General features: G+C 29.6%; 2 protein-coding genes across 3 annotated transcripts; both read right to left on the bottom strand.

The window, feature by feature from the left end:
* Window positions 1-7,296: 7,296 nt before the first annotated feature.
* LOC125876563 (germin-like protein 11-1) lies at window positions 7,297-16,180 on the bottom strand. Of its 2 annotated transcripts, XM_049557773.1 has the most exons (3): window positions 16,106-16,180; window positions 15,492-15,747; window positions 7,297-7,688 (listed from the first exon to the last, which is right to left on the bottom strand). In XM_049557773.1, the coding sequence occupies exons 1-3, from the start codon at window positions 16,132-16,134 to the stop codon at window positions 7,341-7,343; spliced, it is 633 nt and encodes a 210-aa protein (XP_049413730.1). In that variant the 5' UTR covers window positions 16,135-16,180; the 3' UTR covers window positions 7,297-7,340. The 2 variants fall into 2 exon arrangements, with proteins under 2 accessions (XP_049413730.1, XP_049413729.1); XM_049557772.1 differs by lacking the exon at window positions 16,106-16,180 and having other exon boundaries at window positions 15,492-15,988.
* Window positions 16,181-17,484: 1,304 nt separating this feature from the next.
* On the bottom strand, window positions 17,485-19,062 carry LOC125875981 (serine acetyltransferase 1, chloroplastic-like). Its single transcript, XM_049557065.1, has one exon. It carries the CDS (start codon window positions 19,028-19,030, stop codon window positions 17,951-17,953), a length of 1,080 nt encoding a protein of 359 aa, XP_049413022.1. The 5' UTR covers window positions 19,031-19,062; the 3' UTR covers window positions 17,485-17,950.
* Window positions 19,063-25,087: the final 6,025 nt, after the last annotated feature.

Here is a 25,087-nt window from a genome sequence, read left to right as displayed (position 1 = left end):
ATAGTAATCTTTTGAGGAAGAGGTTATTGACTCGGTTAATCTAGATTTATATTTTGTGTTGTATATGGTTATTAGAACTCGAATTTGAAAGTAGTGATGAGTGTAGCACATATTGTGTGGCAGTGCGAGTATTTCAACTTTTATACACATGATAAATAATAACATACTTAATTTAATCTCATAAGTTAATTTGAGAAGGGTTAAAATGTACATAGATCGTACCCTTATCTAGTTATCTTTATAAATGAGAGGTTATTTTTCGAGAGACTTTCAATCAAATTTGGATAAAACTGAAAACTTTTTGTATATTATATGTTAATTTGAAATTGTTATCGAAACTCATTAATAATACTTATAAAAATCAAATTCGTATATACTTGAAAACTCTTATTAAGAATGAAAATTATATAAATATCCATTTATATCCCTTCATCATATTTTTTTGATATTTGTGAAGGGGTTTACGTTGAAATATTCCTACTTGTTTAGAAACAAGATGAATGGCATACAAATTTATAATTTTTATAAAATTATTTCAGACAATATTAATTTTTTAAAATTTTTCACCAGGTGTTTAAAATTTGCATTGGAGTCTCAATTAAATTCGGATCGTGCATTACAACGCTCATTCATGGGTGGCTCCTTGGATTCAAACTTGAAACCTCCAATTAAGAGTGAATCACTCTAACTATGCATCTTTTGTTCAATGATTCCACATTTTTCTCAGTTTCTGTAAAAAAAAGTTTTTTTTTTCTTCCTATTTGGTTGGAGAAAAAATAGTTTTTTGCAATAAATAAATTAAAATTGCATCTTTTTAATAGTAATAAATCTTTTGAAAAAAATAAATAAATTTGAAACAAACTTCCACCTAAATGGAAATGCTTATTGGAATTGTCAATGATGTCATTTTGGGGAGTTGCACGTACGCCAATATTGAACCAATAAAGCATAGTATTTTATGTGCATACATTTTTTTTTATTAATCAAAGTGAAATAAAAGATAACGATTTCAAAAGAAAAAATAAATATATTTTATATTTGATTAAATATTAATTAGACCCGGGATATATTTTATATTATGATAATAGAGTTATATATAAAATATTTTTATCTGTCACATTTCAATAACCAAATATTATTCATCAATTATCGATAGATTCTGAATTTGTCATCTAATGGGACCATTATTAGGGCCCGTTTGGCCAAAGATTTCCCAAGTAAAACTTGGGAAAAAATTTGGCAAATTTTATTTGTCCATACACTTTCTCATTATTTAGCAAATTTTTTGGCAAATAACTCAAATTCCTAAATAGTACTCCCTCCGTTTCATAAAGAGTGACCTGGTTTGACTTGGCACGGAGTTTAAGTAAATAAAAAAAACTTTTGAATCTTGTGGTCCTAAATTAAAGTTATGTCAAATGTACAAAATTGTCCTTAATCTTGTGGTCTTAAACATGCCACGTGGAAAGCAAAAAGTAAAATGTTATCAAAAAAGGAAAGAGGTCATTCTTTTTGAAACTGACTAAAAAGGAAAGGAGGTCATTCTTTGTGAAACGGAGGGAGTAGTTTATTTGGGCCAAATCTCATTATTTGGAAAGTTTTAAAAATTTAAATTTAACACCNTTTCGTTCCCCTCTCTCCCCTCTCCCAGATCTCGCTCGCCACTCTCCCAAATCTCCCTCGCCACTCTCGCTTATACAAAACAATAACAAAATGTATAAATTGCGCTTCTGTTTGTATAAAGCGAGAGAAAATTATATATACACATGCAAATACATTTATCTTCGTCCTATACACTTATAATTATACAATACAAATATTTCCTTATCCAGTTTTCTTTTGTCTTTCTCTCTTTCTCGTTTTATACATACACAAATTATACAATTGATCTTTTGTATACAACTGCTTTTTTTTGTATATGTATAGCAAATTATACAACTGTTTTTTCGTATATGTATAGCAAATTATACATATATATGTTTGCTATGGAGCACAATTATGTAAATTTTGCTATAGCATATCAATATGAATTTTGTGTTTGTTACGTGTGAAAGTTGCTCTTAAAAAAATGATACTCATATTTCTATATTTAATAAAAATAATTTGACTTTTACTTTTAGCATGTGTTTAAGAATAAAGTATATATTTTTTTAAAAATTGTATTTTATTACACAGTGTCAACTATATTAGTAGAACGTAAGTACTACAAAAAGAAGAGCATAGGGTTATGTATGCAATGGGAAAAAAAACTTGCATATATGATGTTTACATTAATTTATCATAGTTAAACCATATAATATGGTAAAAATATGTATTAATTAACTAAAACAATTTAGTAATAAAAGTATTTTATTCCGTCAGTATATATACTGGTTAAGCGAAAAATAAAAGGACACAGGACTGCACATTGGAGATACTCTTTAAATAAACTATTTAATCGTTGGGTGAAATAAGAGATAACAATTTCAAGATAAAATATTAATTTATTTTATTATATATTTGATTAAATATTGATTAGTTTCAGGATACATTTTTATATTAAAATAATGGAGTTATAATAAATGAAATATTTTTGTCTGTCCCATTCCGATTATCGATAGATTATGATCTACGGGACCATCGTAACTAAATTTCTTCTTCTTCTTTTTAAAAGATAATCTCGTGCTCCTTTCCTTTTTACTTTTTGCTTTTGCTTCTAAATTTTTAATGATTAATTTTTTATTTTATTTTTCCATACTGGCACGGATCCACATGAGTGCGGATATATATAATTAATATTTATATATATATAATTGATGTTAAATTTTGTTGACTTTATTATAAATTTATCTTTTTTATATTTTAAATTATTTTAATAATAATTCTAGCTCCGTCATTAATATGCGTCGATTACTTTCAACAAGGACCAGCAATATAGTAGTGCAGGTTTGTAGCCACAACTTTTCTGTTCTTGTTTCTTTTTATCTTTTGAGTTAATGGAAGATGAGGTTCCAACTTATATATTTCGGTATTCATAGTAGATCTTGATTAAATTTGAATTCGCACCAAGAAGTTCCATATTGAGGGGTAAAACTCTCCTTAACAAAAATGACTCTGTACTCACAAGGACTCAACCTGAAATTTAAAAAGTTTTATACAGACAATAATAACTAGTATGATCTATTATTAAATTCTCCAAAAAATAATATATGAAAGTTTTGTGAAATAGTAATTTTTTTATAAATTATATGAATTTTCAAATAATTTTATGGGTAATAAGTTACAACTAATAATCCTATTTGTTTTTATAATTAAAATATTTGAATTTGAATGTACACGATTATTGGAGGTTGAACAGAGATAATTAAAAAAAAGAAGGTAATACTCAAATAAATCATTAAAAAATCACGACTTAATAATTAAAAATTCTGTACACAACATCTGAATAATGTAAACATATTATTAATTAAGATCAAATAGCTTGAGACTAAAAAAAAAAAGTTTAAAAACTCCAAGAATCCAATCCCACATATGCATGAATCGAGGAGGAATTTGCCCAATAGAACATTTTATATATATTTTTGGTTTTCCACCCAAATTGGAAGTTTCGTTTGAAGCTAAAGAGCTCTTTAATAAAAGCGACTTTCTATTTATGAGAACTTGAACTCAAACTCAAACTCGAATTCAAAACATCTAATTATTAATGAAAAAATATTTATCACACTATCATAATCTTTATTGATTTTTTACTGCCCTACGTGTTTTGAAATATCTTTACTACCCTACATGTTTGAAAATTTTATCTTTTTATACTATTTAATTTCATTTCTCATAATTGTTTTACTATTGAATTTGTCGATGAATTTCAAACTCAAACTAATATTATCTCTTCTTGACGATCAAGTAAATTATGAAAAATCGAACCCACAAAAATTAGGAATGGGTGTGTTGGGTTGGACCTTGCAGCTTACGGCAAAATCAGTAAAGTGCCCCCCATTGCCTCAATAATTTTTAAAAGTAAGGTAGCTATCGAAAAACTAAATTATTGAATCGAGATTGAGATTTATCATATTGAAAATTGGTTGACTTAGATTGGATTAAACTATGAAAAATTTATATTTAATATCTATTTTCAGTTCTCGATTATCGTATATTAAAAGCACACTTTAAAATAATAAATTCACGCGTATCTTAGAGAATATTCAACAAATGAAAATGGAATAATTGGCCTAGTGCAAATATGACGATGCACCCAACAAATAAAAGTCTATACATGCATGTTTCACTTGTGTGTACCTTGGTGGAAATTTACCAACCATGCATGTTGCCTTCTTTTCTTTTCCGATTTTTTTTTAAAATTTGTGGTCTAACTAAACCAAATTTCTATCGTATCACCGTCATAAAAAAAGAAACATTTTGTTTATTAAGAATTTTTGGGTTCTCATAAAAAAAGAAACATTTTGTTTATTAAGAATCTTTGGGTTCTCAATATTAGATTCAAGACTTATATGTGATAGTTTGCTACGAAATGCTGACATACGCAAATAAAGGCGGAGCTAAAGTCTAGTTTGAATTTAATATAAAATCATAATTTTGCCAAGACTCTATATTAGTGGTAAAATATCGCCTAATATATTTAAGTAATTTATTTAAAACTTAATAAACTACATTTTCTAGTATTCGACTAGAAGTCATAATCAAAAATTCTAAATCCAATATTTTGTAGAAATAGCGTAAAAAAATTAAATCATCAATAATAACTACATGCATGCCTCAGTTCCACTTAATCAGGATTGACTATATAGATTATCAGTTCATCATTTAAGCTCATATCATATCATTACCCTAATAAATAAATAAAAAGCAAATACCCCACTTTTATTTTTAATAATAAAAAAATACAATATAATGAGTTATAAATTAAACAAACATCTTGTTCATGGGAGTCGAAAAGTCAACTATTGCATGTGAGTGTCGACCAAGAAATGAATTAAATCTTATTTTATCATTTTATCTAAAGACAAAATCATGACCAAGGACCATACGAAAAAATAAATAAATGATAAAATGTCTAATTGAGCTTGATTTGAGACCAGAATATTATAATTCAAGAAAGTCGTCAACGAGATGACTAGACATGATATGATAATTCATTGTTAACTAATCAAAATTTGAATATAATTATAATACGTAGATAGAAAATATGAAAACTTAATTAGGATAGAAGGATAGAAAATGTGTATATAATCGAATGATTTTCTCTTTCTTATTAAAGAGCATAGTTCATTCTTATTTGTGTCCTTTCTACTTCTATCACCAATATCAAAAGATTCTTTAATTTATTGGGGGAAATGAGAATTGTACCCAAAAAAAAAGAAAAAAAATTAGGGGAAATTATGAGAAGTTCATGTCGATGGGATATTGGGAAGTGATATCCTTAATTAGCTAGTTTTTTTTTTTTAATTAATACTCCCAATATTAATTAAGTAATAATAATCAGAAATCATTTCCCCAAAAAATTGGCACTTATTTCTCTGGTTCTGTCCAATATTATGTGCATTCATTAATATGTTCTGTGGCAAACTCAAAGTATGTGAGTATTTTATTGTTTTCATGAGAATAACATATTATAAACTTCAAAATTTGAATAATTTTTTTTAAAAAATTAAAAAATAGAAGAGAAGTATATACCTAAATGAACCTTCACGGCCAAAGTTTCTGGATATCTTTTTTATTTTATTTTTTATAGTGGGAGATACTACATAGTCACACTATAAATAAGTTGAAGTGCAAGTAAGTTGATCTGAACATTATCGTTAGATTCATATATGGTGTGCTTTTTACCAAGACGTATACAATATGATTGTTAATTAGAGGTCTGTTTGCGGTTGTGATCATTATTGAAATTAGCTATGATACTACCTATATAATTATTAATCGTATGGTCATTACCGATCAACAACATACCGAGTACGTGCATCTCATAAATGGGGTCGGGATAGAGTGATGTCATGTGTATATAACCTTATCCTATCTTCTGATTTGTGAAAGTGGAGATGTTGTTTCCGATAAACCTCTGACTCATTTAAAGCATATCAAATATGGATAGAAAATACAGTAGTAAAGAAGTCACTCTGATAACAATAATGGAGAAGAAAACAACAACAAAATAATACAATAATCGAGATAAGTGTGCCACATAAATTAAGACGGAAAGAGTATCTATTTTTTCTATAGGTAGATGCTCCGATCTAGGTCAAAAATGTTACTAGTATAGAACTATTAAGGCCTTATATAAATACGTATCAATGTATATCACATACGTATATATGTATATTAATATGTCAAGTTGATAACTCTTTCAGCAACTAGCAGCAAAAACTCAAGTCCTATATGGGTGAACAACTTATTAGGATTTACACGGTATGTGGGGCTTATACCCAACAACTTATTAGGATTTACACGGTATGTGGGGCATATACCCAGAGGCGTTTTCAGGAGGGGGTCACCGGGTTCATGTGAACCCATGCTCCCCTCCTGAAATCATATATAGTAGTGTTATATTTTTTAAAAATATTTAAATATAGATATGTAAACCCACACTTGAAGTATTATACCGTGCGATTATGTTGGGTGCACCTCTCTAAGTGAGGTTAGAAATTTGAATCTTTTAGTTATCTTGTTTTATTTTCCTTTTTAAAATTGGGTAATATCTCTCTAAGTGGTTTGAATAGGTAAAAATAACTTTGGACCTATAATTTTAAAATTTTAATTATTTTTAGTGATAAGAACCTAAATGTTAAATCAATCAAATTTATATCTTAGATCCACCTTTACTTTTTTGTAATAGTGCACCCATCATCTCAAAATCCTGAATACGCCTCTGCTGATATACCCACACTAATGAGTAAGATGCACATACACCCGTTAACTTCACAAAAAAGTTATGTATATCAAAAGTGATTTATCCAAGAGTTGAAAATGCATCAGTTTGCATGTTTTACACAAACTTGACAACTTGCCATTAATGACTAGTCAGACACGACATTATCCCTCAATCATCATTGAAAGTTTTGCTAGCGTCTATATTAAGATAATGATGTCTCCGCGATCCTCAAATTCTGAGTCTGCCTCTGCCTCTGTTGATGATTAGTCACGTGTCTCACGTCACGTGGTGTCAAGGTAAATCCAGTATTAAGACAAATGAAAAGATCATAAACTGATGAAACAATTGAAAGTTCAAGACAAGTTAATATTCGGTAGTCATATACAGTACAGATATACATATAAATTTCGCGATGACTGTCATAAATATTTGGCACAAGTTATATTGGAAACGAAAATGCTTGAAGTTATGAAGTTTAACAACGAAACGATGTCACGTTTTTAATCTGGTTCGTTCCCAATTTTGAACGCGAAAACAGCTTCTTCATCAGGTCCCTCATGGGTTCCGAAACAACTGGTGCAAACATTGCATCAGATATACTCAACATACCAGGATTCTGGCTGCTTAGCACTGAGTACACAGTGGCTAATTCGAACCCCGAATTCAAGTTATAATGTAGAAGCCCTCTAGGGACAATAAACACATCACCTTGTTTAAGAGTCTTTTGGAACACTTGGCTTTTCGTGTCGATAAATCCAACAATCACCACTCCTTTGCCAACAAACATCATCTCGGAAGCTCGTGGATGAGCATGTGGCATTATCTGCGGAAACATAGTATAATTANTGCATTAAAGTCCCGATTAGTTCGAATCATGCACGGTAGAGGTAGAGGGTGGCACTCAACAGAATTTTCTCTATACCTTGGGCTCAAACTCAAAACCTTTAATTAAGAATGAATCGATCATCACAACCAAGGTCAAACAACGATAACTATGCCCCTTTCTTCTTATGAATGATTCAATTTTTTTCTCAATTTCTGTTAAAAAGGTTTTGTTTCTTCCTATTTGTTTGGGGAAAAAAAATGTTTTTTTGCAATAAATAAATTAAAATTGCATATTTCTAATATAATAGTAATAAATCTTTTTTTATAAAACTGAAACAGACTTCCACCTAAATGGAAGTGCTTATTGGAATTGTCAATGATGTCATTTTGGGGAGTTGCACGTACGCCAATATTGAACCAATAAAGCATAGTATTTTATGTGCATACATTTTTTTTTATTAATCAAAGTGAAATAAAAGATAACGATTTCAAAAGAAAAAATAAATATATTTTATATTTGATTAAATATTAATTAGACCCGGGATATATTTTATATTATGATAATAGAGTTATATATAAAATATTTTTATCTGTCACATTTCAATAACCAAATATTATTCATCAATTATCGATAGATTCTGAATTTGTCATCTAATGGGACCATTATTAGGGCCCGTTTGGCCAAAGATTTCCCAAGTAAAACTTGGGAAAAAATTTGGCAAATTTTATTTGTCCATACACTTTCTCATTATTTAGCAAATTTTTTGGCAAATAACTCAAATTCCTAAATAGTACTCCCTCCGTTTCATAAAGAGTGACCTGGTTTGACTTGGCACGGAGTTTAAGTAAATAAAAAAAACTTTTGAATCTTGTGGTCCTAAATTAAAGTTATGTCAAATGTACAAAATTGTCCTTAATCTTGTGGTCTTAAACATGCCACGTGGAAAGCAAAAAGTAAAATGTTATCAAAAAAGGAAAGAGGTCATTCTTTTTGAAACTGACTAAAAAGGAAAGGAGGTCATTCTTTGTGAAACGGAGGGAGTAGTTTATTTGGGCCAAATCTCATTATTTGGAAAGTTTTAAAAATTTAAATTTAACACCAAATTTTTTATCTTTTACAAAAACACTCTATTTATTAACACCAACCAACTCAATTAACTCTCCACCTGCCAACTAACTCAATTAATAAACTTTTTTATTATAAAGAGCATAATCTCATTATTTGGAAAGTTTTAAAAATTTAAATTTAACACCAAACTTTTATCTTTTACAAAAACACTCTATTTATTAACACCAACCAACTCAATTAACTCTCCATCTGCCAACTAACTCAATTAATAAACTTTTCTATTATAAAGAGCATAAATGTATGAATTTTCTTTAGATTGATCTTGCTTGAATTGATCTGTATGAATTTGTTCTCTTGTCTAGGTTTTAAGAGTTATGAATGATAAGAATCTTTTCTCCTTGTGTTTTATTTTATCATTCGACCGGTGCAACGTACGTCTTTTATTTTTAGTTAAAGATATGCTTTTCAGATTCTGTGCACTCGAAACAAAATTAAGTTATGCATATGATGTGTTGTCATGTTGATGTTGTATTGTAGAAACGCTAAAAAATAAATAAATCACGTGGTTCAGCTGCTGATAAATGGACCGATAAAGAAACATCAATCCTTATAAGTGTCTTGCATGATGCTGCGAGGAAGTCTGGATTTAAAGGTTATGTCATCAATGGTCCACGATTGATAGAAGTTAGGAATGAGTTTTTTGAGAAAATTGAAAATCGAGATAAGTTTGATTATGAAAGTTTGAACTCAATGAATTTTTACGTGAACATCAAAACAGTGATGGAATATTCAGTGAATATGAAAGTGATAATATGGTTATTAATGAAAATAACGAATAATTGGCTCAGGGTAACATCGCTTCATCTTCTCGATCATCTGATTTGCAAATGCAAGCTCATCGAGAAGAGATTGTTCATAAAATGTGGGAAGATTATATTAAAGAATAGTTTGAACTCTTCTGGAAGAGAAGGCAGAGGTGCTTCAATGATTGCTATAATTTTTTCCTTCTATTTTCTTCTTCTTTTTCAAATTCATATTAGTTGTGTTTTCATTATCATGATTTGTACTAGTCTCTTTTAACAATGCAAATATTTACTGTAATGATGCTTGTTGATTTGTTGCGGAAGTCATGAATCTTGTTACGTGACATTTCTATTTTGCTATGTAATACAAATTTATGGTTAGTTTTGATAGTTTTAAAAACTTATGGGTATATCATATTTCTTAAAAAAATGAAGTATGTTTCCCAAATACTATGACCAAACACATGGTGAAATTTCACCCAAATCTTCACCCAAATAATATTTGCCAAAAATATTTGAAAATTTTGGCCAAACGCTAGCTAAACTTCTTCTTCTTCTTCTTTTTAAAGATAATATCGTGCTCCTTTCCTTTTTACTTTTTGTTTTTGCTTTTAGATTTTTAAAGATTAATTAATGTGTTTTTTTAACCATATAGGGGCAGAACCACATTGGTGCGGGGTTCATCTAAATTTTCTTTAGAAGAAAATAGTTTATATATNATATATATATATATATATATATAATTTTGTCAACTTTATTATAAATTTATTTTTTTGTATTTTAAATTATTTTAATAATAATTTTAGCTCTGTCATTGATACGAGTCGATTACTTTTAACCAGGACCAGCAATATAGTAGTGCAGGCTTGTAGCCACAACTTTTCTGCTCTTGTTTCTTTTTATCTTTGAGTTAATGGAAGATGAGGTTCCAAACTTAAAACTTTTTTTTGGGTTTTCCGCTCATTATCCGATATTCATATTGAAGCTCGGTTAAATTTAAATTCAAGCCGAAAAGTCCCACATTGGGGGTAAGGCGCTATCTAACAAAGACGACTTTGTGTTCAAGAGGACTCAAACCCTAAATTTAAAAAGTTTATAAAGACAATATATTAACTAGTATGATCTATTATTAAATTCTCCAAAAAATAATATGAAAGTTTTGTGATATATATAGTCAAAATTTTATACTCAAATATATGAATTTTCAAATAATTTTATGGGCAATGAGTTAAAACTTATAAGGAAAGTGCTAAATGGCCAGAAAATTTGGCCAGAAAATTAAAAAAACTATAATACTTTTTTTATTTTAAAATAAAATAATCTTTTTTCCATTTTTAGTTATAAGATATTAAAGTTAAAAGGGTAAAAATGTTTAAAAAGGTAAAATAACATAAATAAAATATCATTCTGATCAAATTTTCTGGCCAAAAAGATTTTTAATTTTTAATTCCATTATTAATTAAGATCATATAGATTGGGACTCAAAAACAATAAAATAAAGTTTAAAAATTCCAAGTGCAATGTAATCCCACAAATGAATTAATCAAGGAGGAATCTGCCCAATGGAACATTTTTTATTTTATTTTTTGGTTTTTCATCCAAATATGGAAGTCTCGCGCTTTAACAAAGGCGACTTCCTACTCATGTGAACTTGAACTCAAATTCGAATTCAAAACATCTGATTAAGAATAAATAAATACTTATCGCACTATCACAATTGATTGTTTACAACCCTACGTGTTTTAAAATATCTTTTTATACTATTTAATTTCATTTCTCATAATTATAATATAATTTAATTTATCAATTAATTTTAAACTCAAACTGATATTATCTCTTCTTGACGACCAAGTAAATTATGAAAAAACGAACCCACAAAAATTAGGAATGGGTGTGTGGGGTTGGACCTTGCAGCTTACGGCTAAATCAGTGAAGTGCCCCCATTGCCTCAATAATTTTTAAAAGTGAGGTAGCTCTCGAAAAACTAAATTATTGAATCGAGATTGAGATTTATCATATTGAAAATTGGTTGACTTAGATTGGATTAAGCCATGAAAAATCTATATTTAATATTATCTAATTTCAGTTATCAATTATCGTATTATTAAAATCAAACTTTAAAATACCAGATTCACGCGTATCTTTGGGAATATTCAACAAATGAAAATGGAATAATTTTGGCCTAGTGCAAATATGACGATGCACCCAACAAATACAAGTCTATACATGTTTGACTTGTGTGTGTACCTTGGTGGAAATTTACCAACCATGCATGTTGCCTTCTTTTTCTTTCTCAAAAAACTTTGGAATATGTGGTCTAACTAATCTACATTTCTATCATATCACCGTCATAAAAAAAAATATTTTGTTTATTAAGAATCTTTGGGTTCTCAATATTAAATTCAAGACTTATATGTGATGGTTTGCTACGAAATGTTGACATACGCAAATAAAGGCGGAGCTAAAGTCTAGTTTGAATTTAATAAAAATTCATAATTTTGCCAAGACTCTATATTAGTGGTAAAATATCGTCTAATATATTTAAGTAATTTATTTAAAATTTAATAAACTACATTTTCTAGTATTCGACTAGAAGTCATAATCAAAAATTTTAAATCCAATATTTTGTACAAATAGTATAAAAATAAAAATTAAATCATCAATAATAACTACATGCCTCAATCCCACTTAATCAGAATCGACTATATAGATTATCAATTCATCATTTAAGCTCATATCACATCAGTATCCTAATAAATAAATAAAAAGTAAACACCCCACTTCTATTTTTAATAAAAAAAAAATACAATAGAATGAGTTAAAAATTAAACAAACATCTTGTTAATGGGAGTGGAAAAGTCAACTATTGCATGTGAGTGTCGACCAAGAAATGAATTAAATCTTATTTTATCATTTTATCTAAAGACAAAATGACCAAGGACCATACGAAAAAAAGCAAAATGACAAAATGTGTAGTTGAGCTTGATTTGAGATCACAATATTATAATTCGAGAAAGTCGTCAACAAGGTGATTAGACATGATAGGACGATTCACCAAAATTTGAATATAATTATAGTCTATGGATATAGAACATGAAAAGTTAATTACTTCCTCCGTTCCTATTTATTTGTCCATATTTCCTCATTTAGATGTCTCTATTTACTTGTCCATTTTGACAAATCAAGAAAGGACAAAAATAAATTTCCTATTAAACCCTCATTTAAACTTCTTGAAAACTTAAACTTTCCCCAACATTGATTAGGTATCTTGAATAAATTTATTTTGGAATCATAATTAATAAGGGCAAAATTGTAACTTTACTATGCTAATCATTGTTGTCTTAATATGTGTGTTATTTCTAAAGTGAACAACTAAATAGGGACGGAGGGAGTAGGATAGATAGAAAATGTGAATATAATCGAATGATTTTCTCTTTCTTATTAAAGAGCATAGTTCATTCTTTTTTGTGTCCTTTCTACTTCTCAATTTATATCACCAATATCAAAAGATTCTTTAATTTATTGGGTGAAATGAGAATTGTACCAAAAAAAAAAGAACATAAAATTAGGGGAAATGAGAAGCTAATGTCGATGGGATATTGGGAAGTGTTATCCTTAATTAAGCTAGTTTTTATTTTAATTAATACTCCCAATATTAATTAAGTAATACTTCCTCTGTCCCTAATTAATTGTCCACTTTTGAATTGACACACCTATTAAGAAAATAACTAATGACATAGTGAGTTTACCATTTTACCCCTATTAATTATGAAGTGGATGAAAAGTTCTACATTTTTCAAAATAATTAGTCATTTAATTGAGGGTATAATAAGTAAAAATAATTTATCCTTTCTTGATTTGTCAAAATGGACAAGTAATTAGGGATAACTATAAAATGAAAAGTGGACAAGTAATTACGGACAGAGGGAGGGAGTAATAACCAGAAATCATTTTCCCAAAAAATTGGCACTTATTTCTCTGGTTCTGTCCAATAAATAAATAACAATATTATGTGCATTCATTAATATGTTGTGTGGCAAACTCAAAGTATGTATGTATTTTATTGTTTATATGAGAATAACATATTATAAACTTCAAAATTTGAATAATTTTTTTTTAAAAAATAAAAAATATAAGAGAAGTATATACCTAAATGAACCTTCACGGTCAAAGTTTCTCGATATCTTTTTTTTATGGTGGGAGATGCTACATAGTCGCACCATAAATAAGTTGAAGTGTAAGTAAATTGATCTAACATTATGGTTAGATTCATATATGGTGTGCTTTTTACCAAGATGTATACTATATGATTGTTGATTAGAGGTCTGTTTGGTTGTGATCATTATTGAAATTAGCTATGATACTACCTATATAATTATTAATCGTATGGTCATTACCGATCAACAACGTATGGGGTCTGGATAGAGTGATGTGTGTATACAACCTTATCCTATCTTGTGAAAGCAGAGAGGTTGTTTCCGATAAACCTCTGACTCAATTAAAGCATATCACATATAGAACAACAAAATAATACAATAATCGAAATAAGTGTGCCACATATATCAAAACGGAGAGTGTATCTATTTTTTCTATAGGTAGATGCTCCGATCCAGCTCAAAAATGTTACTACTATAGAACTATTAAGGCCGTACATAAATACGTATCAACGTATATCACATACATATATGTGTATATTAATATGTCAAGTTGATAACTCTTTCAGCAAATAGCAGCAAAAAATCAAGTCCTATATGAGTGAATAACATAGTAGGATTTGCACGGTATGTGGGGCATATACCCACGCTAATGAGTAAAATGCACATACACCCGTTAACTTCAGAAAAAAGTTATGTATATCAAAAGTGATTTATCCAAGAGTTGAAAATGCATCAGTTTGCATGTTTTACACAAACTTGACAACTTGCCATTAATGACTAGTCAGACACGACATTATCCCTCAATCATCATTGAAAGTTTTGCTAGCGTCTATATTAAGATAATGATGTCTCCGCGATCCTCAAATTCTGAGTCTGCCTCTGCCTCTGTTGATGATTAGTCACGTGTCTCACGTCACGTGGTGTCAAGGTAAATCCAGTATTAAGACAAATGAAAAGATCATAAACTGATGAAACAATTGAAAGTTCAAGACAAGTTAATATTCGGTAGTCATATACAGTACAGATATACATATAAATTTCGCGATGACTGTCATAAATATTTGGCACAAGTTATATTGGAAACGAAAATGCTTGAAGTTATGAAGTTTAACAACGAAACGATGTCACGTTTTTAATCTGGTTCGTTCCCAATTTTGAACGCGAAAACAGCTTCTTCATCAGGTCCCTCATGGGTTCCGAAACAACTGGTGCAAACATTGCATCAGATATACTCAACATACCGGGATTCTGGCTGCTTAGCACTGAGTACACAGTGGCTAATTCGAACCCCGAATTCAAGTTATAATGTAGAAGCCCTCTAGGGACAATAAACACATCACCTTGTTTAAGAGTCTTTTGGAACACTTGGCTTTTCGTGTCGATAAATCCAACAATCACCACTCCTTTGCCAACAAACATCATCTCAGAAGCTCGTGGATGAGCATGTGGCATTATCTGCGGAAACATAGTATAATTAAGCAGCCAAAAGAACGTAAGCTCTAATGAAATGATTCACACAATTCAACAATATGGTATCAGAGCAGGTAAGAGGGGCACATAGAGACATATAATATTATAAGTAATTAAAAGTGTGCTCTTTCTAACAGCTTACACGTTTAGATGAAATGATTCAAATAATTCAACAGTATGGTACAATAGCAGGCATGAGGGGCATATGGAGACATATATAATACAGATTAAGTAATCCAAAAGTGTGCTTTCTTTAACCGTTTAAACATTTAGATGAGATAATTCACACGATTCAACATTACCATGCCATCTACATCCAGATCAGTCCTGGCAACAGATAACCCGAGAGTGTTGAGTCCAGCAAATTCTGCAGCAGTGACTAATGTTGTTGATGAACGTTGAAAGTTATCCGTGTCACCTTCCTTGCTCAAAGCAGAGCTTTTGAAATCAGAAGCAGTAATTTGTGCTGGATTCTTGCATGGAAAACCATTTATGAAGGTGTTCTTATGCGTTGTATCGGTAGGACAAACATCATAGAGATTATCAGTATCTTTTGCCCTGCATAGACAAATGTAAATTGAAAATGCTAATAAGAAACTGATCTTCATGATCATTGTTACTGTTAATGTATGTTGTTTATATCTTCATTCAATTTTTGCATATATATATATAAATATACATATGTGTGCAAATTAGTTCTTGATTGCATTAGTGTGAAGTAATAACCAAAAACTTGGAGTTCAATTCACTAAATCCTTAAGAAAAGATGTCCAATAATTATCAATATGGTTAAATGTCACTCTCCTAAATAACAACTTGTTCTTTTTAATCTTAGATGGATAAACCTGATTAATTGAAAAATATCCAAAGTTTTCATTTTTTATCGAATTCCGTCCAGTAAGCCTCGAGATCTTACCGATGATGTTCATGTATCAGACGCACCATCCCTTGAAGTAAGTAAAGGGCACAAAGATGTGGATTTGACCCGCACCCCTTTCTTTTTCTTTGTTTAGTAGAGATCTACTCCTACTGGAGATAGACGTTAAGGTTAAAATGGTAAAAGTCAAGAGATCTAACCTGTTGCTTTTTCTGAATAAAATGTTGAGATGTCTACATTCTTGGGCCAAAATTTTATTGTGTCTGGTTTAAGGATGCCNTAAACGGCGCAAAGATGTGGATTTGACCCGCACCCCCTTTCTTTTTCTTTGTTTAGTAGAGATCTACTCTGATGCCTACTGGAGATAGACGTTAAGGTTAAAATGGTAAAAGTCAAGAGATCTAACCTGCTGCTTTTTCTGAATAAAATGTTGAGATGTCTACATTCTTGGGCCAAAATTTTATTGTGTCTGGTTTAAGGATGCCTTTTCAAGATTTCAAATACTCTATAGAAATAAGAAGGTAAAGTTTTTATTGTTTCTTTTCCAAATTTTATAACATACGGGCGAATTTCGGTGTATTTTCAACTGAACTCATTGTTTTCCACTCGAGCTATATGTACATATGCAAAAAAAATATTTAAGATATATACATAAGTAATAAGATCACATTCATTCTGAACTCACTAACTCTAAGTAGGTGTTTGGGTTCAGATCACGTTCATATCTAAACGCTTACTTAGAGTTATACCCAGAGCAAATATATATGTAAAGCCAGGAATTTCGCTACTTAGTGTTACCCTTCAATCAAACTATATGAGAAAATTTATAAACAAATCGACGCGATACTTGAACATATTATTAATGAGCATACAGAGTAAAAGCCTACACCAAAACAGAGCAAATGCAGTTGATGTTCTTCTAAGAATTCAGAAAGAAGGCAATCTTGATGTTCCATTGACGCGTAACAATATCAAAGGTGTCCTCATGGTACGTATGTTCATCCATAGGTGAATTCAGAATTTAAACTTGTTTTTTCTGGTTCTAGTGGTGTTTCAACCTTTTCAAGCAAATAAAATTTGTTCTTTCATTGAAAGTAACAGCTAGGAAAATCTTGTTCTATGTTTTGCAGCATCCAAGATTGGATCTTGTGGCTGTTATCTCTCTTTCACAACATTTTATCAGCGGTGAGCGATACATTTTAGTCCTGCAGAACCTGTGAACCCTATTGTTCGATCTGCCACAGGTTGTGCAAGCACCAGTGTGATGTATCAAGCAGTTCAAGACAACAAATATTGCAATAAGCCTTTCATTGAATTTCCAGCAGAAGTACTAACAAGTTAGGAAAACGAGAAAATAACGCGCGAAGAAGTTTAATACATATTTCTGCAACTATAACACTAGAAAGAACAAAGAAAGATAGATGCCAACTGCCAAGTAACAATAAGTTACATGTATACATTTCAATTTATTTTATAATATGTACACATAGTTCGAGTCGAAAGCAATAGGTTCAATTGAACTCACAAAACCTGTCCACATTTGAACTTAAGCAATTACTCCTATGAGACATATACCAACATGATGATATTTCATCCAACACTGAACTGTTTTCTATATCAAGTAAACTAGTACAGTAATCTCTTAAATCTTAAACCAGTTACCATAAAAGGTACTATATGTTACAACATCTCTGCATTTAAGAGAACTTGGATTCTCCCTAAAACTAAAATTCCTCCAGGACCTTTTCACCTACGTTGCTCGAATTCTTCAAAAATGCTCAGTCCGTGTCCTAACAACATTTTAAGAGAGTCGGAGCAACGTAGCTTTTAACTAATCAAATAAAAAGTTAAAACAATAGTAAACAAAACTCAAAGTTGTCAACTTTATATTACATAATCAGACCACTCTGATATATGTGAAGTATGATCCATAGTGAAGCTAGGTGTCTTATCAAGTCTCTTTGGATTCTCCTTCCCTCCCAACAACCTCGCCGGATTTCCAACGGCGGTTGTCCTCGCCGGAACTTCCTTCAACACAACAGACCCTGCCCCAATCTTAGCCCCATCTCCAATTCTAACATTTCCAAGAACACAAGTTCCAGCACCAATCAAAACACCATCACCAATCTTAGGATGTCTATCCCCACATGCTTTACCAGTGCCACCTAATGTTACATTATGCAAAATCGAAACATTGTTCCCAATTACAGCCGTTTCACCAACAACAACACCAGTAGCATGATCAAGTAAAATCCCTTTACCAATTTTAGCACCAGGATGAATATCAACAGCAAAAACTTCAGAGACTCTGTTTTGTATTAACAGAGCAAGAATTTGCCTCCCTTTAGACCATAATTTATGTGCAATTCTATGAGCTTGACAAGCTAAAAACCCTTTAAAATTCAAGAAACAGTGTACATAACTAATACAAGCAGGGTCCCTTTCTTTAACAGCTCTTAAATCAGCTTTAACAGATTTAATTATATCTGTTTCTTCTGTTAACACCCCAACAAATAAATCAAACAAAGTAGTACTAGGAAGATTAGGATTACCCAATTTCATAGAAAGATGATTAGCTAAAGCTCTCTCCATGGATTCATGAGCTAGAATTGAAGAAACATAATAGCTAGACAAAATTGGTTCTTGGTCAATATCTGACCTAGCTTCCTCTTTCATCTTCAGCCATAGCTCATCTCCCAATTCCTCGATTTTCGAGCTTTTTTCTGAAATGGGTTTGCAGGAAGCAAGGTCAGGGAAAGTGGGTCGGCAGTATTTGACGTAATTGTAGACATGGTTGTCGATTTGGGGCTTGTTTGGGTCACGAGAAAGTGGGTTTTTTTGGGGATTTTTGGTTCTTGAAGCGTGAATACAAGCGGCCATTGTTAAAGATGAAAGCTTGAAGGAATTGTGAGGAGAAGAAAGTGGTATAAGAGGAAATGGTGATCCGAGAAAACTCGAGGACATAGAAATGGAAGAAGAGAATATGTGGCGTTGAGGAAGAAAGACAAGTATATATAGAGAAGAGAAAATTGTGGATTTTGCTGCCTACGTTTATGGCCCAACGCCATTCAATTGAGTGAACTATTTTTTTTACTTTATCGCCTCGTGTTCGATAATCATATTAAAGTTTGATTAATTTGAACTCGTATTTATATATTGTATGATTAAATTTTAAGAAACTCTTTCAATAAAAAGAAAGTTATACTCAAAATTTTTAACATGAGACACTTGATTAAGAATAAAATTTCATGAGACACTTGATTACTGACTAAAAGAATAAATATACTTTTGAATTATCATAAATAGTATCTAAATACCCTTCGTTATACTTTTAAGACTTTCATGAACCATTTACGAAAATCTCCATTATATTGGGGACTCAAAAAGACTTCCATTGATATTACTAAATTATAAAATTTGACTTATTCACTCAATTTTGGAGAAAAAAATATTTTAATTTTGTTAATATTTTTATAATTCAATTTGTTTAATATAGTTTAACTCGAAATGAACTTTAAGAATAAAATCAAGGCTTTTAATGATTAATATTATGTTCCTATAAAATAATATTTATGAATTTTCTTTATGACATTTTTAAGATTATAAGATTAAAAAATATTTTGATATATTTAATATATTTTTAATTAAAAATATAAAATTTAATTATTTTTGCCTTTATTAAATTTAGGACAAAAGAATTAAAATGGAAATAGTAATAAAAATATTTTATTTTAATTAAATCATGTTACACATATTATAGTGTGAAAAAGTATAAGATTTAGGAATAAAAATGATTTATTTGTTGACTTTTGACAAGGGAAGATGGATATTCTTTGAAAAATGCCACGTGGGGACATATTTTTCGACGTCTTAGAAATGCAGCCACAATATAAAAAGGGAAAAATATTTGTGTTTGTTTTAGTTAGTAATGTTCGGAATATAAAAGAGATTGTTCAAATGATAAATACATTTTATTTTAATTTCAAGATAATACAAACAGCTCCTTACCTTGCATAATATAACTAATTAACTTACACAAATGTAATTTGACTATTTCTACATGGGAATCTACATGGGAAAAAACAACTATTGTAGTTTGTGTAATCATATAAATTAAAATAATATACTCCATTTGGATGACCAAAAAGTCTTTGAGGAATCTTTAGTAAAGGATAAGTATTTGATTGATTCAAGTAAATATTAATTGAATCTTAGTATAGTTGGTGACTTATTCATTATTTTATAATTTATTTATAAATTAAAACTCATCGGTGGGAAAAAAAATCACTTCCGTGACAAAAATACACAACTCGTTAAACACAAACTTAATACTCCCTCCGTCCCTTTTTAGTTGTCCACTTTAGAAATGACACACAGATTAAGGCAACTTAATGATTAGCACAGTGAAGTTACAATTTTACCCTTATGACAACTTTTCACTTCAAAATTACAACCACTTATTTGAATTCAAGTGAAATAAATTGGAGGGAAACAACATACAGTTTTACAATTTTCAAGAAGTGTAAATAAGGGTATAATAGGAAAAAATTTGTNNTTTGAAACTGACTAAAAAGGAAAGGAGGTTATTCTTTGTGAAACGGAGGGAGTATAATATAACTAATTAACTTACACAAATGTAAGGGAATCTACATGGGAAAGAAACAACTATTGTAGTTTGTGTAATCATATAAATTTAAAATAATATATTTGGATGACCAAAAAGTCTTTGAGGAATCTTTAGTAAAGGATAAGTATTTGATTGATTCAAGTAAATATTAATTGAATCTTAGTATAGTTGGTGATTTATTCATTATTTTATAATTTATTTATAAATTAAAAGTCATCGGCGGGAAAAAAATCACTTCCGTGACAAAAATACACAACTCGTCAAACACAAACTTCATAATTTTTAAAGTTAGGTTTCCAGACGAATTAATTGAGAAAATGATTTCTTAAACATGAGTATCACATCTTAAATCTCCTCAATATTTTTATTCTCAAACTTATCAGATAAGACTTATTTAGTATCATTTATCTCTTTTGTGCGATTATAAATTCTCTTATCAACAACAAAATAAAAAACTAAACTCGTGTTTGTGCTTAAGATTCATATACTGTTAGTATAAATAATTTTCTTATACTATTAAGTCAGACAAATAATATTAATAGATGTAGTTTTTCTTTTAATGTGAAATTTGAAATTTTGTAAATAAAATATGTTAACAAGTGTTTTCAATATGTAAAAATAATATGACAGCAAGAAGTACAACTAGGACTTGAAGTTTATTGATTCGAGATTTTAATTCTTTAAAGTTATTAAGACGATATAAATATTCAATGATTTTTTCAAATATAAATAGAGTTTAAGCTAAATCTATCAAGTTTAATTGAATTAAACTATCTTAATACTAGTTTTGTCCTTACGTTGATAGTATAAAAATTATTTACACCAACAAATTCGTATTACAATTGAAGAAACGCAACTAGTCACATGAACATGTCGGAGTTGGTTGGAAAAAACGTACACGCAAACCTTTGAATTCATCATAATAATAATTGGGACCAAAGTTGGGGAGCTGAAGTTGGCAACTTTTATATTTATTTGTGGAAGTAAATAATTTGTTTAGGATTAAGAAAGTTTGACACCTAGCACTAATAATAAATGTTGAATTTTGGTGTGTTTATCGTCTTATACGATGTTCTAACGTATAAATGTAAATTATGAAGTCCATTCTGTGGACGGGTATCCAAATAACCCCTTACAACATGAATATTTAAGGAATCCTTTTAAAATATATTTTTCAAAAATATACATAACATATGTATCAAATTTACTTACATGTATGAGAAAGCGTTAGAGAATAAATGCATATATTGTTTTGAAATAATATCATAAACTATATTACAGAATAAATACATATATTATTTTAAAATAATGTCATAAATTATATCACATATTCAAATCTGTAAATAAAATCGTTTTTCGACCGATCAACTCATCCTCAAAGTCGTTTAAGCTCAAGAAGGAAAGCTCATTGCTTAGGTAAGTAAGAAATCTAGTCCAACTTGATCAAAAGCAAATTAACATTTATTTATTTATTAGGCTAAAATAATTAATTAAACAACATTTTTTCTTTTAAAAATTACCAATCATATTCATTAAAAAGAAAGATAATGTGACGTTTGCGATGACATGTTTGTTTATTTATTCTGGAAGATTTCTTCTTCATTAGTCATGGGACCGCCACTATACTAGACCCTACCACATCAAGGACTTACTCAAACCATAATTATTTACGACGGATCGATGACAATAATATATTCAATATAATTTTATAAATTGATATAAACAAAATATAAGTGAACTTTATCTTTATATTGGCAAAGTTAAGGGATTATTTTTTATTAGACACAAATTAATTTGATTGAATATGAAATTTAAAATAAAAGAAAAAAAATCAAAATTTATACTTGAAAATAAACCATGAAAGATAAAATAAAAAGTTTAAAATCAAATTGTTAGTAAATATCGAAGAGTGTCATTCTTTTTCCTAGACCAACTAAAAAGAAGAAAGTGTAAAAAAAGTTGAAACTAGAGGTATTATTTCGATCTAGTTTGTGTGACACTTTTTTAAGTAATAAATTCAAATAATTTTTATTTATTTTTGTATTTCATATAAATTCAGATAATATCACATAAATTAAAATAGCGAAAATATTATATTTCAACGTAATTTGACTAATTCCAACCATATTATTCAATCCACTTTTTTCAAAGTCTTGTGTAATTAATACAACTCCGATGAATTTTCATTAATTTTTTCCTAACAGTAGGGAAGTGACTTGGAAGTTGAACGTTTGGATTTTATTTTTTTCATTAAATAATTCAGTATTGATAGAGAGACGATATATAGTGATATATAATTAATATGGGCCTTTCATTTAATCGTACAATTTCTTAGTAACTATAGTGGTCAAGTGGCAATATACAATATAGGCGACAAGACAAAATTAAAATGAATTGTCTGCCATATGGGAGATGAAAAGAACTAATAAGGATAGTAGGGTTTGATTGCTTGAAATTTAATGAGAGGTCTTGAGTTCGGAGAAAAATCCGTTGAAAGTGATGTGTGATTCGAATTTAGTCAGATTCTAATGTGAACTTCGATCACCACATGAAAAACAAAAACAAAAAAGCTAATGTTTTCTTGAAGGAAAAAAAATATATATACACATGACAATAAGAGAATTTCTTACTTATTTTTTTGAATTCGACATGTAAGCAATAAATATTATTCTAAAAATATTTATAAGTAACTTAGATAAATATACAAGAGATGAGAGTAAGAAGAACGGATGGTATGGCTTACGGATCTGCGTAAAGATGGAGTGTATTGAAAGACGAAAAGACCATCATCATAAGAAAATAAAGAAATATTTGAATTTGAACTAAAATTATTAAATTTATGATATGTTCACCCATAACTCCAGAAAAGGACAAGTGGATAAGGGAGCTTTCGAATTTAAACTAAAGTTACTAAATTTTACTGAATTTATATTGTAAACGATACATCCACCTCTTTTTCGAGAAGAGGACTAAGTGGATAAAATGATATTCGAATTTGGCATCACAAACAGAACACATAGCATAATATCAGATATTAGTCAAAAAAAGACGGGAATATTATTGGTGGGGTCAATTTATTTTATGATCGTGAAAACTTTGGTATAAAAAAACAAATAAAATATGTATGGTTGCAAGTGCTTCATGAATCTAAATTCTGAACCATTGGAGTTAAAAAGCATTTGCCGTTTCAACTTCTTTAGGGGTCGCTGCATCCCACAATAAGCAGAAGAGGATTAGATTTTTTTTTTGTTTTCTCGGGATTTGATACTCATTTTAGGGTTTGATTAAATTAAATTTTTTAAGAAAGACGACGACATATACATAGTTTCTTGACATCATTCACATTTGTTGGTGTCTGTTACATGCCTTGGAATCTGACGTTGGAAAGTTCCACATTGGGTTATATAAATGTTTCCTAATAAAGCGACTTCAGAATCAGAACTCGAATTTAAAATATATGGCTAAGAATGAAGGAGTGGATCTCAAATACATATGAATCCCACTAGATAGATGTATATGAAATACCATGTACGCAAGCGAGATATGAGAGCGGCAAGAGATGGGAGGGAAGTGAGCGAGATTAGTCTATGTATTCCAGATAAATACAAATCCACTTGGATACACTATATCTAAAATAGATTACACCTAATTTTGACGTCGTGTGTACCGAGACATATATGTGAATGTATCTGGACGCGCCAAAAGGATACATGTGAATCCATGGATACATTGTATCTAAAACAGATTACACCTAATTTTGACTCCTGTATCCTAAGATACATGTAGCTGGACATATCTAGACGCACTAAAATTTGGTAAGATTTGTAATATTGCACACTAGTGTATATCTAATTAATTAGTTTCTAAACTGGTGAGATTTCTGTAAGTTACATCTATAAAATTATGCCCTCGCAAAAATAATAATTAACAAGTGATTAATTTGGGCCTCATCTTTGTGCATTTTGGTTCAAGTTGGGCTGGAAATTTTAGCCACTTAAGAGGCCCATTTTATGTGCCCATCAAACTATTGTTTCAATTCTTCTTTCTTTGTTCTAAAAAATAAAAATTGTCAATTATTGGTTATAACGTACTCTCTCTATTTCATATTAATTGAATTGTTGAGGTGTTCACACCTTTAGGAAAAGAAGATTAAGACATAAATTAGGAATTAGTTATGATTAAAATAACTAAACATTGATTAATAACTAATTCCAATACTAACTAATGAAGGGTAAAATTGGAAAAACATTCTAAAAGTAGTCTTGAAAATTGAACAATTAAATTAATTTGAAAAATGAAAAATGTCTCAACAATTCAATTAATATGAAATGTAGGGAGTATGATATACAATTAAATGAGGATAATTGAATTGGGGCATTTCTAAATTACTTTAC

Source organism: Solanum stenotomum, chromosome 9 (assembly GCF_019186545.1).
Source record: "Solanum stenotomum isolate F172 chromosome 9, ASM1918654v1, whole genome shotgun sequence".
NCBI lineage: Eukaryota > Viridiplantae > Streptophyta > Magnoliopsida > Solanales > Solanaceae > Solanum > Solanum stenotomum.
The sequence above is the reverse complement of the archived record's forward strand: the minus strand, read 5'-3'. Positions and strand labels throughout refer to the sequence as shown.

Excerpts from the sequence above, each read along its gene's own strand:
- LOC125876563 (XM_049557772.1), bottom strand. The coding sequence starts at position 15,803 with ATGATCATGAAGATCAGTTTCTTATTAGCATTTTCAATTTACATTTGT. Across the intron at positions 7,689-15,491 it reads ATCTGGATGTAGATGGCATG|ATAATGCCACATGCTCATCC; the intron begins GTAATGTTGAAT and ends ATGTTTCCGCAG.
- LOC125875981 (XM_049557065.1), bottom strand. The coding sequence starts at position 19,030 with ATGTCCTCGAGTTTTCTCGGATCACCATTTCCTCTTATACCACTTTCT.